Below are 14,553 nucleotides of genomic sequence, written 5' to 3'. Positions count from 1 at the left end.
TGAAACATAAAAGTTGCCTTTTGCTCATTTTTAAATTTTTCAAATGATCAAAATGATTAAAAATGAACAACAAGAAAATACACAGACCAACTTATGTTGCTTATGTTTTATGCTTACAGTTTTAGGGTTTATTATTCAATCTCTTTTTTGTTTACATTTCCAGTTGAAGCCCGAGCTTATACAGTTGGATGTTGGAAGGTTTGGGAAGAAAATGAAGGGAATCAACTCAAGAGACAGGGGAAAAGAGGACCATGGAGAGAAAGAAGCTTCTTCAAAGCAGGCTGAAGCTACTCGCATCAAAATATTTGAAGGAGGGTATGTGAAGATGTGTGGTTACTTTTTTGAACATATAAGTGTTCTTTATACAAGATAGGGCTTCCCTTTTTCTAAAATCCAATTCAAAGTTTTATACTGCTGGGAAACAAATATTAGGAGCTGAGGAAATCAACATCTATCAACATACAAATTTAATGGTGCAATGCCTAAATCAGTTGAACTCAAGAATCTGGAAAGTCTATGACCTACAGTGTGTGTTTGAAAGTCTATGACTACAGTGTGTGTGTGTGTGTGTGTGTATATATATATATATATATGCAGTATATATATAAATTCATGCTTTTAAAGCATTGGGTGCTCCATATAATATCCTGTGTAAGGGAAAAAAAATTAAATTGATACAGCTGTGAAAATATTTTATATAATATAACATATAAAAGAATAATGCCTTCAAAATATATAATGTGCTCTTTTTGATGCGATTTCTTTCCCCATCAGCATTCACCAATATATTTGAAAACGATGTTGATGATGTTAATGTCAACAATGATGTTAATAATTATGTTATAATGATGTTAATAACCCTTTCCTTGTTTTTATTTCAGGTACAAATCCAATGAAGACTATGTTTATGTGCGTGGCCGAGGCCGGGGAAAGTACATCTGTGAGGAGTGTGGGATCCGCTGTAAAAAGCCAAGCATGCTGAAGAAACATATTCGCACACACACAGATGTCAGGCCATATGTCTGCAAGTTCTGCAACTTTGCTTTTAAAACAAAAGGTGGGTTTTCTCATCCATTTCCAATAACCACACACATGCAAATGCACACAAAACATTTTAAAACATAATTTGATAATTTGAATAAAACTTTAAAACTAAAACTATTTAATCAGAATAAATCGAGGGCTAGGTATCATTGTGGGCATGCCAATGCAAGCAATTCAAACACTTTAAAATCTGTTTTTTTAGGAAACCTTACAAAACATATGAAGTCAAAAGCTCACATGAAAAAGTGCTTAGAGCTTGGAGTGTCAGTGACATCTGTGGATGAGGCGGAAACAGAAGAACCAGGTATGATTCAGATTCTGCGTACATTTTATTGAGAGGAGCCAATACTGCAATATATGTTGGTGGCTGGAAGTAGCACTGGTCCAGGAAAATTAGCCTAATTAAAAACAGAACCCTGCTACTGCCAGTTTTAAATAAAATAACCAAATTAAAACTAAAAATAATATTTTCCCCATTTGATCACATGTTCTATCAAAGGAAGGCAAAGAAACCCAGTAACCTTTCTAGACCAACTGATATTTAGGAATAAACTAAACACAATTTGCTATTAAAACACCTCAAACAATGCTCAAAAGTCAGTTGAGAAAATGTACTATTACTCTTGTTTTTCCAGACACCACTGAGGAGGTCCAAAGAGCATCGGAAAAGATTGGCATGTCAGAGATAATGGCAGAGCACCAATTCTCTGATGCTGATGACTCAGAGGGTGCTGAAGAGGATGGTGATGAAGTTGATGAAGATGAGGATGATGATGACGAGTATGATGGTGATTCAACGCCGAAGACACGTTCTCGAAGCACAAGCCCACAGCCATGTGCCATGCCCTCACTCTCCATCACTGCAGTCGCCGCTTCACAGGAATCCACACCAGAGCCTCTGGCCTCTATCTCCAAAAAGCCTCTTTTCACTTATTTCACTAGTCTGCCCAGTATTCAGATCACCCAACTCATGGCACCCAGTGAGAAAGCTGGAGAGGCCCAGATGGCTGAATACCAGAAGCTCCTTCAAGGGGCTCTGGGTGAAGATCACACAAACAGACTGGATGTGCCTATCTCTATGGATGAAGACCTTGTGCTTTCTCCAGAACACAGCTCATCCTCCTTTGACTTCTCCTGCTCCCGTCTGTCTTCACCTGGCTGTGATTCCTCCCCTCTGCGAGAAAGCTCACCTTCCTCTAGACGATATTTGTCCCCTCGAAGGGACCTCTCCCCACGTGGCCGTTTGTCACCAAGGCGAGAAGCGTCTCCCCTTAGGCATATCTCCCCCAGGCGGGATGTTTACAGAAGGGATCTGTCACCGAGGAGGGACCTTTCTCCAAGAGGACATCTTTCTCCCATCTCCCAGACAGGACGGCCGACATCCCCAGGAAGGGATCTCTCGGGCAGACTTTCTCCCAAAAGCCGCAGGGGCATGATCAGACCTGTGTCCCCCAGGAGGGGTCTCCATTATCAAAGCGGCCCATGGGCGCACAGCCCCAGCCCACATGCAGAGATGATATCATTAAGCCAAAAGACCAAAAGTCATGCAGAACTTGAGGTGGTAAGTTGTTATATAACTTATAACAGTTAAAACTTTCAATCAAAATTAATATAGCTATAAACTGTGCACTAGCTAGGCAACCATATCCAGTCCTTAAAATTACACAGTGCAAATGGCTGCATACTTTACATCCATGCCAAGTTTGGTGAGTTAAGGGATAAAAAGTCATTGCTGTTCAAAGTGAGGAATAATAATGATAATGATATGCCAGAGGAAAGGCAATAGCCAGCATACAGTATGTTGTATCCTTAATGAAGTATACAAAACGCAAGTATACGATTGCAATGCAAGTGTGGACAAGTAAATTGTAGTGGTAGTCAGTTAATGTTTCCAACTAACAAATGGCCATCATACAACAGGATGGAGCATTTCTATTTATACTGTATACTAGTTGATTTAGAACTCCCTGGAGAAAATGGAAAACTGCAGTGCCTATACAGTGTAAGCAGTAATGTAATTCATTTAAGTGCTACCTGGCTTGTTACCATGGAGTTAGGGGGATAATAAGATAAATGAGCAATGTCTATTATGTAAGCTTGGCCCTTTTTACTGGCAACTGTGGTTTTTGTTCTTTGCGGTCTTGTTAAATTTTCCAAACTTTCCAAGCGGTCCAGTTTAAATAACTGTGAAACAAGCCCCAGATAAGCAGAATAACAGACAAGTATTTCAAGAATTCTTTGCCAATCTTATCACCTAAGGTGAATTTTAGCTTCACAAGGATTTGTCTAAACACTGCCTTTAAGATTTTCCAGGAATATTTTGTTAACGTAAATAAACCATATCTTCCAACTGTTTAGGACCAGCGAAAGACATCTCATCTTCAAGGGGATGCTCGCAATGCAGATGCCCCCAGCATCCACCAGGGATTATTTAGCCACCTTCCCCTGCACTCCCAGCAACAGATCCGCACTCCGTTCTCCATGATACCCATTGGTGGCATCCAGATGGTACATTCTGTGCCCACTTCTGTCACCGGTCATGTCCACCCCACGCGCCTTCCCCTACAGAAGAGCACCTCGGAGGAGTCCAGCACCAGTGAGGTGTCCTTCCACCTTTCCGAGGGTAGAGGGCCCACCAGCAGAGGCCCAGAAGACTCACCCCAGTCCCACGAAAAATCCATGTCCCCCAAGGCTCCATCACCTTCCTCACAAAAGTCACGAGACGACAGCACCGACAAGGAGAGCAAGCAGGAAGAGTGCATCCAAACGTGCACTAAGGCAATAGCCTCGCTGTGCATTGCCTCAGAAGAAAATCCTGAAAAATCGACAGTTCTAATTGATCCTTACAATCAGCACACATTATCTCATTCACCCGCAGCTCAGCAAGACTATTGCAGCTCAGAGATCAGTCACCCTCTACACTCCAGAGCAGAGAGCAGTGTGTCTGCCACATCAAAGACTCCCACAGCAAGCCATCCTACTCTCTACAACACAGAGACGGCAGAGCAAGCATCTGGCCAACAGGGCCGTGTAGAGAGGCCAGTGACCATAAAGAAAGGCAAAGATTTAAAAGACGCTATTAACAACAGGTGAACAAGCTCGAAGGGAGAGTGGTAAATTATACTCACACATTTTATATTTACACATGTACATCCATGCACACACAGAAAATCAGTCTCGAAAAACAAGTGAACTGATTCAGTGGTTTTAATGTACATGTATAGCATGCCTTTTATAACATGGTTTGCTATCTCAACTATAATTACTTTCTTATTTAAAGTTTCAAAGAATATATATATATGAGCCTGACCAAAATTGCTTATGGACTTTGTCTGGTACTTTTAAAAAATGTACAGATGTGTGTGCCTTTTCTTTACTTTTTGCTTATATTCTTATAAGCATTAAACAGAAAGACGTGTAAATATATATCGAGTTTTGTGTATCCTGCTTTGTAATAAATGCAATTTACCGTCTTTTTGGACACTTTTAGTCTGAATGATGTGAAGTATCAATACATGTAAGGTTGCACTAAAACATATTTTTATATGTGTGAAATTAAATGGCTTTTGTGTACAGCAGCAATTCTATAATACTATTTATTGTATCATGTTTCATAAATTGTACATTTTTCTTAATGTTGTGGATGCCTTTTCTATGTAAAGCATGGGTTTTGCTATTGCATAATTAGAGCAAAAAATTATGTACATGTAATATGGCTTTATATATTTAGACGTATGTGTGCATATACTTCTCAGTAAACTTGCTTTATTTAGAATTCTATATAATTTAAGTAAATGTTTATATACCTAGTATACAGAAAAATGATATATCTGCACATGTTTTGGAATGACACCCACATACAATATGGTAGTTGGTTCTAAGTGCTTGTACACTTCTCTTTCCTATTGGCTGGTAGGCTACACTAGTTGTAATTTCATCGTTCACATTTTAAATGTAGAACTGTTAAGCATTAAGTGAATCAACTTTCGCACTTCTGCATTTCCTCCACCACTTATTGAGGTAGATGTGAAAGGTATTTTGATCTTCTGTGAATTATGTTGCTTGAAGTATTTGACTTGTTGATGATTAGTATGGGGAACATTCCAACAGATGTAAATATCGGATGCTTACGGTTCTGTATACGCTCATAGCCATACATATTCACACATTGAAGGAGTTCGTCATGGGCCATGCCATCAGTCCGTAAACACTTTTATAAATGTACATACGAAAACTCACAATACTGAGAACTCCTATAATGCACCTTATGTTTCCTAAACCTTCCTAAAGAATCCCAAAATATATCACTTTTAGTACTGGGATTGGATTTTTTTTTTTTTTGAGTTGAGTTGAGTTGAAGCAACCTAACTGAACTGGAGTATGGAGCCAGTGCACTCTTGTGCATATATCTGTATTTTGTATTGTGTGTATATGATTATGTAATTGACTCCTTTGACATTTTTGTTGGTAGTCCCTGCTATCCACTTAACTGTATTAACATGTCTTTCAACCTAAGGTATCAAAAGCACAAATCATTGTATTGAAACAAATAAAAAAGAATAAAAGACAAACATAATTAAAAATAATAAAAATAAAAAGGGTAACTGTGTGATTTTCAGTGTAAAAACAATATGTACAATATCAGTTTTGACGAATCACAGCACAGGTGAAAAAAAAATACAGATTGCTGTTTTCAAATAAATACAAATATGGTAACTTTGCATGTCCGTGGTGTCTTAATGCTTCTCTATTTTGCCAGGAAACTGGCACAAAATACGAATGTTCAAGTTCTCTTTCAACTTATGTAAATGTGTGATTTTCAGTGTAAAAACAATATGTACAATATCAGTTTTGACGAATCACAGCACAGGTGAAAAAAAAATACAGATTGCTGTTTTCAAATAAATACAAATATGGTAACTTTGCATGTCCGTGGTGTCTTAATGCTTCTCTATTTTGCCAGGAAACTGGCACAAAATACGAATGTTCAAGTTCTCTTTCAATTTATGTAAAAGAGGTGAGGAGAGGAGAGGACAAAACGAAGAATTTGAAAAGGATCAGATACAAAATGAGATTGAATCTGTCAGTACACAAAGACATCTTGCATTGCTAATTTTAGTAGTTGTGCCTGACTGTACATGAAAACTGAATCAACACAATGTTAACACACGTTGACACAAATAGGTTGATGTGACATCTTTCGTGCATCTACCAATTAGATCAACCCATCAATCTTCTTGCTTTCACTTGTTTTTCTAAAAGTCTTATCAGTCTTTTAAATAATTTTAATCTAAACAGTTAGAAAAGTAGTTGTAAACTTCTAATAATCATTGATGTGATCACTTGCATACTCCAAATCACATTTCTTAGACAAAATTTAGTTTTAAAGGAAGCTTGACCTTGAACCTACAATATTTTCCTACTAATCTACACTCACAACTTTTGCTCCCTAAAATTTCATCTCGACATCTATTACAACATCGGAACTGACTAGAAGATCCACACATTTTGTACATTTAATTAACATTTCACATTAACTGACATGGATCCTGAGCCTCATTAGAAATACATTGTTGTATCAGAAGCAGCGCTACAGATGTTGGGTGTGCTCCTGAAAAATCTTCACATCTAGCAAACAATCAGTTATTAAGAGGGTTTGTCAACAGACTGACCTTGTACCATGTCATCCAAAAACTGATCGAGTGCACAGATTATTGGGAATAATCCAGTGTATTGTATGTCAATAGCACAGCACTTTTGAAACAGTATTATCATTAACATTATGCATTAACATTTTCCTTTGTTTACCATTCTTAATTATTCCCAAAATAAGACCTCATCCATTTATCATTAACTATGTGGTGTCACATGATGTATCATTTACTGTTTAACTTAATGGAATGGAATTGTGCTTCCTGAACAATGTAAGGAGCTCTGAGTGTTTTTTAAAAAATGTGACACGGTCTCCTCCCTATTAATGAACTGTTTCCCACGCTTCCCTATATACAGAATAATTGCACAATATAGTCTTATGTAACTACATATTTTTACTGTGCAAGCAGAAACTCGATTGCTGTCATAAAAATGAAGGTAGCAGAATTATATACAAGTGCACAAATACCACTGGCAATACCACCCATAATAGCACTCTTAAAAGTCTCAACAAATAGCAGCAGCCTTGTTCAAACTGATGGTGATTAGAATTAACTGGGACACACAAGCTACAATAAATGTTTGTGATCTATCTAACCAGACTGACATATTTTCCTCTGCTGTTTTATATTTAAAAACAGCTTCTGTACAGATTGAATATGGAGAAAATAATTAGTATGTTAGGTCTGCACATAAGTTGGGGGACCAACCCAAAGTGCTGCCACCTTCCATGGGAACATATGTTTGGAACAGTTAACATTGTCTTTTTTATTTATTTATTAAAAGGCAGTCTCTTGCCAAGAAGAGAAGAAAACCACAGCCCACATTTTCCATGTGTAGTAAATGTTCCTGCACAGCTTTATTCATGGGCAACAGCAGCTCCTGTCCTGCTTGAGCTGACCGGATGTCATATCTGATAGACCCTAGGAATAAAAAAGATCATGTCTGGAGATAATTCTATTGAAAGTCACTGAGAGGTCTCAAACTAAATTTAGTGCATTTTCAAACTTCTCACATTGGCAGTATGTCATAAGCACATGCTGTAGTGTTAAAGTGTGTAAAACTAAGCCTTTTCTTTAAGACATACTGCCATCTGTTGGTTTAGGATATAAATGTGTTTTTTGCTATACATGAACGTTTATGGTTTAATATAAAACTTTTTATTAGACCTTTAATGTTTTAAAAACGCATAGCTTGTGCAATTTTAACTTGTTAATGTCTGTCATATCTACTGATTTTTTTCCCTGATCCTTTAATTCAGAAAGGATGCTTAAAATTAATAAAAAATCAAACAAAAGTGAAAATGAAAATATTTGTATTGATATTGAATGTTCTACTCATCCTGATGATCACAGGTATTAAGCAGCACAACACTGATAGCAATATGAAATGTTTCTTGAGCATGAAATCAGCATATTAGAATGACTTCTGAAGCATCATGTGACACTGAAGACTGGAGTAATGACGCTGAAAATTCAGCTTTACATCACAGGAATAAATTACATTTTAAAATATATAACTATATAAATATTATATATATTATATAAATATATAATATAACTATATAAATATTTCACAATATTATGTTTTTACTGTATTTTTCATCAAATGAATGCAGTCTTGATGAGCATAACAAACTTATTTCAATAATATTTTAAAAAATCTTACCAACCCCAAACTTTAGAATGGTAATTCTCTCTCAACAAGTACTGTAAATTACACAGGGAGGAAACCTAACTTGGTACATTACAAAATTTAAAATGATGAAAAAATATGTTTAAAAATGATCAACAGGGTCCAAAATGTGCAATTCAACTGCTATTTATTTTTAATATTTTTTTATTTATTCATAATATAATTATTATCATTATATGTCAGTACGCAAATGTGCGCTCTGAACTAATTTACACAGCGCATTTCTTATTTTGGTCGCACATGTGGACCTGCGTACCACTTATGTGCACCCCTGATTATTATTATTATTTTACTTTATCAACATTTTTACCCAGCTACAAATATACTGGCCTGAATCTCTGGTTCCTGTCTGCCGTGCTGCTGTTTTTCTGTTAGAATCTCTATCTTACTATCACTCTCTGTTGTTTAAACTGCTAAATTATAATTTAATGCTCACCATATTTCTGATATTATCTATCAAACTAATTTGACATCATTCGCTTTTTAATCTAAACCGCTAACACAGCGCGTTAGCATTCCGTTAGCCTGTTAGCTTGTCATTGGTGCCTACCGTTTCTTTTCTCTCTCGCTTCGTTTTTCACGAGTTCATCAAACAACTGTGGTAAGTCGGAATCATTCAACAATCACGGTGAGTAATGGCTTCTCCTGTTATTGTCAATTGAACTGCTTGCCACATGTATAGTGTAGCCTTTTCTGTCAGCGGCAAGGGATTCACATGTGATAAATGCAGGGAAATAGTTAGGCTGACAGAATATTTCAGAACTAGAGACACACATCCAAACTTTAATTGAGGATAGTAAGAATTTAAGGGCCTTAGATAGGGCTTTGGATGCGACTAGCTTAGCCAGTCCTGTATACTGTTCGTACACTGTACACTGCTTTGTAAATAATCTTCCCGATTTGTCTCAATTCCTCAGCATTTCCAGTAGCTCAAATAAACGTGATGACATGGATGACACTTTAGACATGGTCGCTCCTTTACGCTTTAAGAAGATTAATGAAAACAGTCAGACACCGTGGTATAACGAGCACACTCGCGCCCAAAAGAGAGCAGCCCGAAAAATGAAGCGCAGCTGGAAAAAAACAAAACTAGAGGTATTTCATATTGCATGGAGGGAAAGTGCTTCTACATACAGAAAAACCTTAAAAACTGCTAGATCAGCTTACTTTTCGTCTTTTTTAGAAGAAAACAAACACAACCCCAGGTATTTATTCAATACAGTGGCTAAATTAACCAAAAATAAAGCATCAGTAGGCGCAGACATTTCCCAACAGCAAGGCAGTAATGATGTTATGAACTTCTTTACTTCCAAGATTGATACTACTAGAGATAAAATTATATCCTGGGCCGTACGGGACAAATCAATTAGGCCCAATATACGGGACATCCCGGCTAATATGGGACAGTTGGCAACCCTACTTTTGATGCCTCAACCCCTACTGAATTGAAATCCAACAATTCAATAATTCCTAGATTTATTTTCATAATTTTCACGACTAGCACAGGCACATGAATTCAACAGTGCATCAGGAAAACTTGGAATATGGAAAAGCTTACATTCAGGGGATGGAAATATTGCCATTACACTGATTTTGTCATGAGAAAAGGTGATCTGAACACAGATGTGTAAGTTGTGGCATTACTTTACTCTGGCATTACATGTCTTGCCCACCCACATCCCTCTGATCCCAATACCAATTATATTACTATAATTAAAAATCTTATAAACTTATGTGATTTCTTTTGATACAATTATTCATGAAATATAATCATATTTGGGTAACAGATAAATTATAGCTACAATTAGCTTTAAGCTACACATGACAATTAACACTTTTACTTACAAGTCACTATCAATCACCATTGAGTTTTTGCAAAAACTTCTGACTGCGATCCAATGAAGATTTTGGTCAAATGATGAAGCAGAAATATATTGTTAGTAACATTTTAGAAGAATTTTATGGGGAAGATACACAATTACAACTAGTAGTGTAACTAATTACTGTTGCCAGATAGTAATAAGTAAAGTAATAATATTACTTTTGAAAGGAGTAACGAGTAATAAATTACATTTTTGGAGTAACAAGCCCAACACTCATGTCATGGCATATCATGATGGAATGTTACTGTCTTATACTGCAAGATGACTTTGTTACCTCTTCTTTTATAAGTCACTGAATTTCTGTACAGTCAGCTCTATTAACCATGGCAGATGTTAAAAGCAGGGTGGGGTGAAAGACAACTTAATTGAAACATTTTCATTGCACAATAGGTTCTTTATAGTGAGAAAAGTTTCTTCAGATTATTGAAATGTTCTTCACACTAAGAAAAAAAAATGGTTCTTTTAAGAACTGTTAACAGAAAGGATTATTTGGGGAAGCTAAAATGGTTCTTCTATTGCATTGCTTCAAACCCTGATTTGAACCCTGGTTTGTAGTTTCAACACATTCCAGATTTCCCATTATGCATTTGGCGATCCAAAACAGTGAATCTAATCACCATTCAGGCAAAAGTTTGCTTCAAGAATGACCACACTGCTGACATGATCTTATTGCAAGCACACCCTGAGCACATGCGAGTTATTCGTCTTATCGGCATGGCATATCGGTATAATTTTTTATTTCGGGCCGATGCAGATTTTTATATTTTAAGCCTTTATCGGCCGATTCTGACAAGATCCGATAATATGGTGCATCCCTAGTTTATATCTATTCTACATAGTCCTATGGCATGTTAATTTAAATATTATCACCATCTCTGATCACTAATTCTGAATGGTGAATGAAGTGTGGCAGTCTCCTGAGAAAATAAAGTTAAAAAGTTCAATGAAAACATCAGATGGAAGGATGAGACGGAGGAAAGCTGCTTTCTAGTCAGAGGAGTTTAAACTGCGATCACCGCTGCCACCTTTAAAAGTGATTCATTTGGAAACACTTGGGGAAAGAACAACATCAGTTTTGCTTTGGTGGCTTGTGGAAAAGCTGTAGGCGTGCAGGTACATACAGAGAGGTTACTTTCCATCCATAGACTAGGGCCAAGGAGACAGAGCAGGAGTTTGGCCAAGCGCAAGAGAACATTAATGCAGAACTCTAAATCATTCCACCGATGGCCTCAAAGGCGTCATGTTTTCACAGGGCAAGAGCCAGGAGAGGATGTTTAGCTGTGCTTAATCTTCTCCCGGAGGTTTGCCTTTGATCGTATCTTGTACATTATGGACATACGATTCCACACGCAAGCGGAATAAAGACATGTAATGTACAGTGGCAGGGAGGAAGTGATCAGGCAGGCAGGCAGACAAGCAGGCGGGAAGCAGAATAGTAGGGTAGATGCAAGCCCAGCAAGACCTGCATGGCATATGGTGAAAAATCTGTTCTTCACTGTTATTAAGTGGCTCTCAGGCTGCCTTCAGCCAAGGCATACCCACTAAGCCATGGCAGACACAGAGTTCTGTTCTTGTAGAGCTGACGCATTTTGATCCAGTTGAGCACTGTAGGGCTGCCCACCCTCTGATAGTCCATTATAATTAGAATGCTTTGTCGTCATCTTGCTGTACACTGATGGTCTCATAAATTGCAAACTGCCAATTGCACTTTTGAGCACAGTGCTAAATATTTAGCATGTTGTTTACAGTATATACACACAGTACAATGCAAAGCCATATTAGATGTTTCACAACATTTGTTTTAATATGGCTATTTATCTTTTTTGTGTGTGCCAGTGTAAAATATTCAAACATTATACCAAATAGTCCTTTTCAAACATTGTAATAATTATGTGAGATTTTTGTATGAACAGGAGTTAAATCAATTTTTTTTGTGTGTGAAGCATTTTTTGTTCCTGTGTACAAAAATCCATTTTTTGTTTTGTTTTTTAAGCCACACACACACACACACGCATACAAAGAAAAAAAATCTACAGAGGTAGCTAAGTCATCAGACAAAATTTGCATTTTTAACCACTACTTTCAATGTTTCCCCTCGGAGAAATTGGCCAATAACTCTTGAAGACCTTTGCCTGAGCCCAATTATCTAAATATAACCTCAAAATCTTTTCGGTATTTCAAGTTGCAGTTGACCAACGTGTGTTTTTCTGGTTGCGTAATTACTGTGATTCAGCGCAAAAATAACATAATTATCTATTGCTTACTCTTTAATTCGTTTTGTTGTCTTATCTAATGTGAATGCTCCATAAGTGGTTTTATGGATTTATCAGAACGATTAAAATGCTGATGTACAGATGGTCAAATTTAACAAATTAAACTAAGCCACCATAAACTTGTTAGCAGCATTAGTGGATGGATGCAGAGGAATGTATTCAGGTGCTATTTTCATTTCACTATAATTAGAATCATTTTGAATCATTTTGTAATACACTATAAAATAAGTATTTTTACAATTTACACTCAGAAATTGCTAGTTAATGTCACAAATAATTACAAGGAAATGGCAAGTAACATTAAATTAAACAAAGTTTTGAAACAGAAAGACTGAAATAGTATTTTCTTGTAAAACTTACTCCAATAATCTTTGTTTTATTTACAATTTAAAAAATAATCATAATTTTTTACGCATTCACCCAAAAATAAACTTCAGTCACCATTTATGAACATCATATCATTATAAACATGTAGGCCTTAATTGTAACTGTGGAACGCAAATAGAGACACTTAGCAGAATGTTTAAGATGTTCTTTTTCAAAAATTGAAAGTGTATGGTGACCAGGGGCTGTCAAGCTCTTTAAATTTCAGTCTGTTCCTCACAGAAAGTTATCATATGACTTTAGAACAGTAGAAATAAATTGCACAATTATTTCTATTGTTACGGTACTTTTATTTTATTTTTATTTATTTATTTTTGAATCTTAAAAGCCTCTATCATTCACTTTCAATGTACAAAAAAGTTTAGCTTTAATCTCTTTTTGCGGTCTATGAAAGACAGTCATGTGGTTGAGAAGATTATTAAAGAATATAAATTTTTGGGTGAGCTAGCTCTTTAAAGAAAGTTTTGGTTAAACCTACAACAGATTATTGGCCCCAGAGCTGTACTGAACCTTATAGAAAAGTTCAAGCAGTTCTTAGTGTAAAGCAGACAAAATCGGTACCTGACAAGCTCTCATGCTATCTGCGATCAAAATGATGGCTGACACCCTCTCAAAAGCAACTTCCTATAAAAGTCACCACCTCTCCATTAGTGCTGTCTGGAACAGTCAGCCGCAACAGGCCCGTGTGGAACAGCATTCACTCTGTAATCAAAGGTAAAATGTGTGGTTTTCAGAAAGAAAGTGCCACAGATTGAAAAAATAAAAATTACATTAAGCTTATTTTATTCTGTGCATCCGGCTCCCAGGTTTCCAGCTGGGATAATCAGCAATAAATCACATTTAATTTCCCTGAGAATGTGTGTCCAAGCCCAGAGCTTGAATATGAGACAGGATGTGGTAGACATGTGTTAGCAGGACTTTCAGTAAGACTACCATGTGCTTGTACATTATTTTTCACTCTGGAAAGAAGAAAGCATTAGTACTTCCTGACCCGTGATAAGCTGATGATGTATTTTTGTATTTATTAACATAGTTTGTTCTCACAAAATAGTAAAAATAAAAAATTAATAAATACAAATCTTTCACATTCTTTCAAAAGCATTGTAATGATTCAGAATTTCAGAACTCTATAGCTACTATATAAAACTGGATATAAATAAAATCCAAAAATACGGCACAAAGAATCTAAACCCAGGAAATTACAGACTTAGACTATAATTGTAATACTGCTTATTTTTCAAAAGTAGTAGGCAACATGAAGCAACCTATGCTTTAAACAGTTAATGTAAAGCATAGTAGTTTGTTCTCACAAAATAGTAAAAATAAAAAATTAATAAATACAAATCTTTCACATTCTTTCAAAAGCATTGTAATGATTCAGAATTTCAGAACTCTATAGCTACTATATAAAACTGGATATAAATAAAATCCAAAAATACGGCACAAAGAATCTAAACCCAGGAAATTACAGACTTAGACTATATTTGTAATACTGCTTATTTTTCAAAAGTAGTAGGCAACATGAAGCAACCTATGCTTTAAACAGTTAATGTAAAGCAGTCAGTGTTGGGGAGTAACTAGAGTTACATGTAACGGCGTTACGTAATTTAATTACAAAATAA

The 14,553-nt window shown here is 36.3% G+C and overlaps 1 protein-coding gene across 4 annotated transcripts in view; it reads left to right on the top strand.

Moving 5' to 3' along the window:
- LOC107716448 (transcription factor HIVEP2-like) overlaps positions 1–4,583 on the top strand; it is a 78,632-nt gene extending 74,049 nt beyond the window's left edge. For all 4 annotated transcript variants that reach the window (XM_016522903.1, XM_016522912.1, XM_016522920.1 and 1 more), the window contains 5 exons: positions 164–315; positions 882–1,057; positions 1,247–1,348; positions 1,680–2,605; positions 3,403–4,583. In XM_016522903.1, the coding sequence (XP_016378389.1) occupies positions 164–315; positions 882–1,057; positions 1,247–1,348; positions 1,680–2,605; positions 3,403–4,137 (2,091 nt within the window). In that variant the 3' untranslated portion in view covers positions 4,138–4,583. The remainder of the gene's footprint in view (positions 1–163; positions 316–881; positions 1,058–1,246; positions 1,349–1,679; positions 2,606–3,402) is intronic.
- Positions 4,584–14,553: the final 9,970 nt, after the last annotated feature.

Source organism: Sinocyclocheilus rhinocerous, unplaced genomic scaffold (assembly GCF_001515625.1).
Source record: "Sinocyclocheilus rhinocerous isolate Xijiao unplaced genomic scaffold, SAMN03320098_v1.1 scaffold1874, whole genome shotgun sequence".
In the NCBI taxonomy this organism is placed as follows: Eukaryota; Metazoa; Chordata; class Actinopteri; order Cypriniformes; family Cyprinidae; genus Sinocyclocheilus; species Sinocyclocheilus rhinocerous.
Note: the sequence above shows the minus strand (reverse complement) of the source record. Positions and strands in the feature narration are given on the sequence as shown.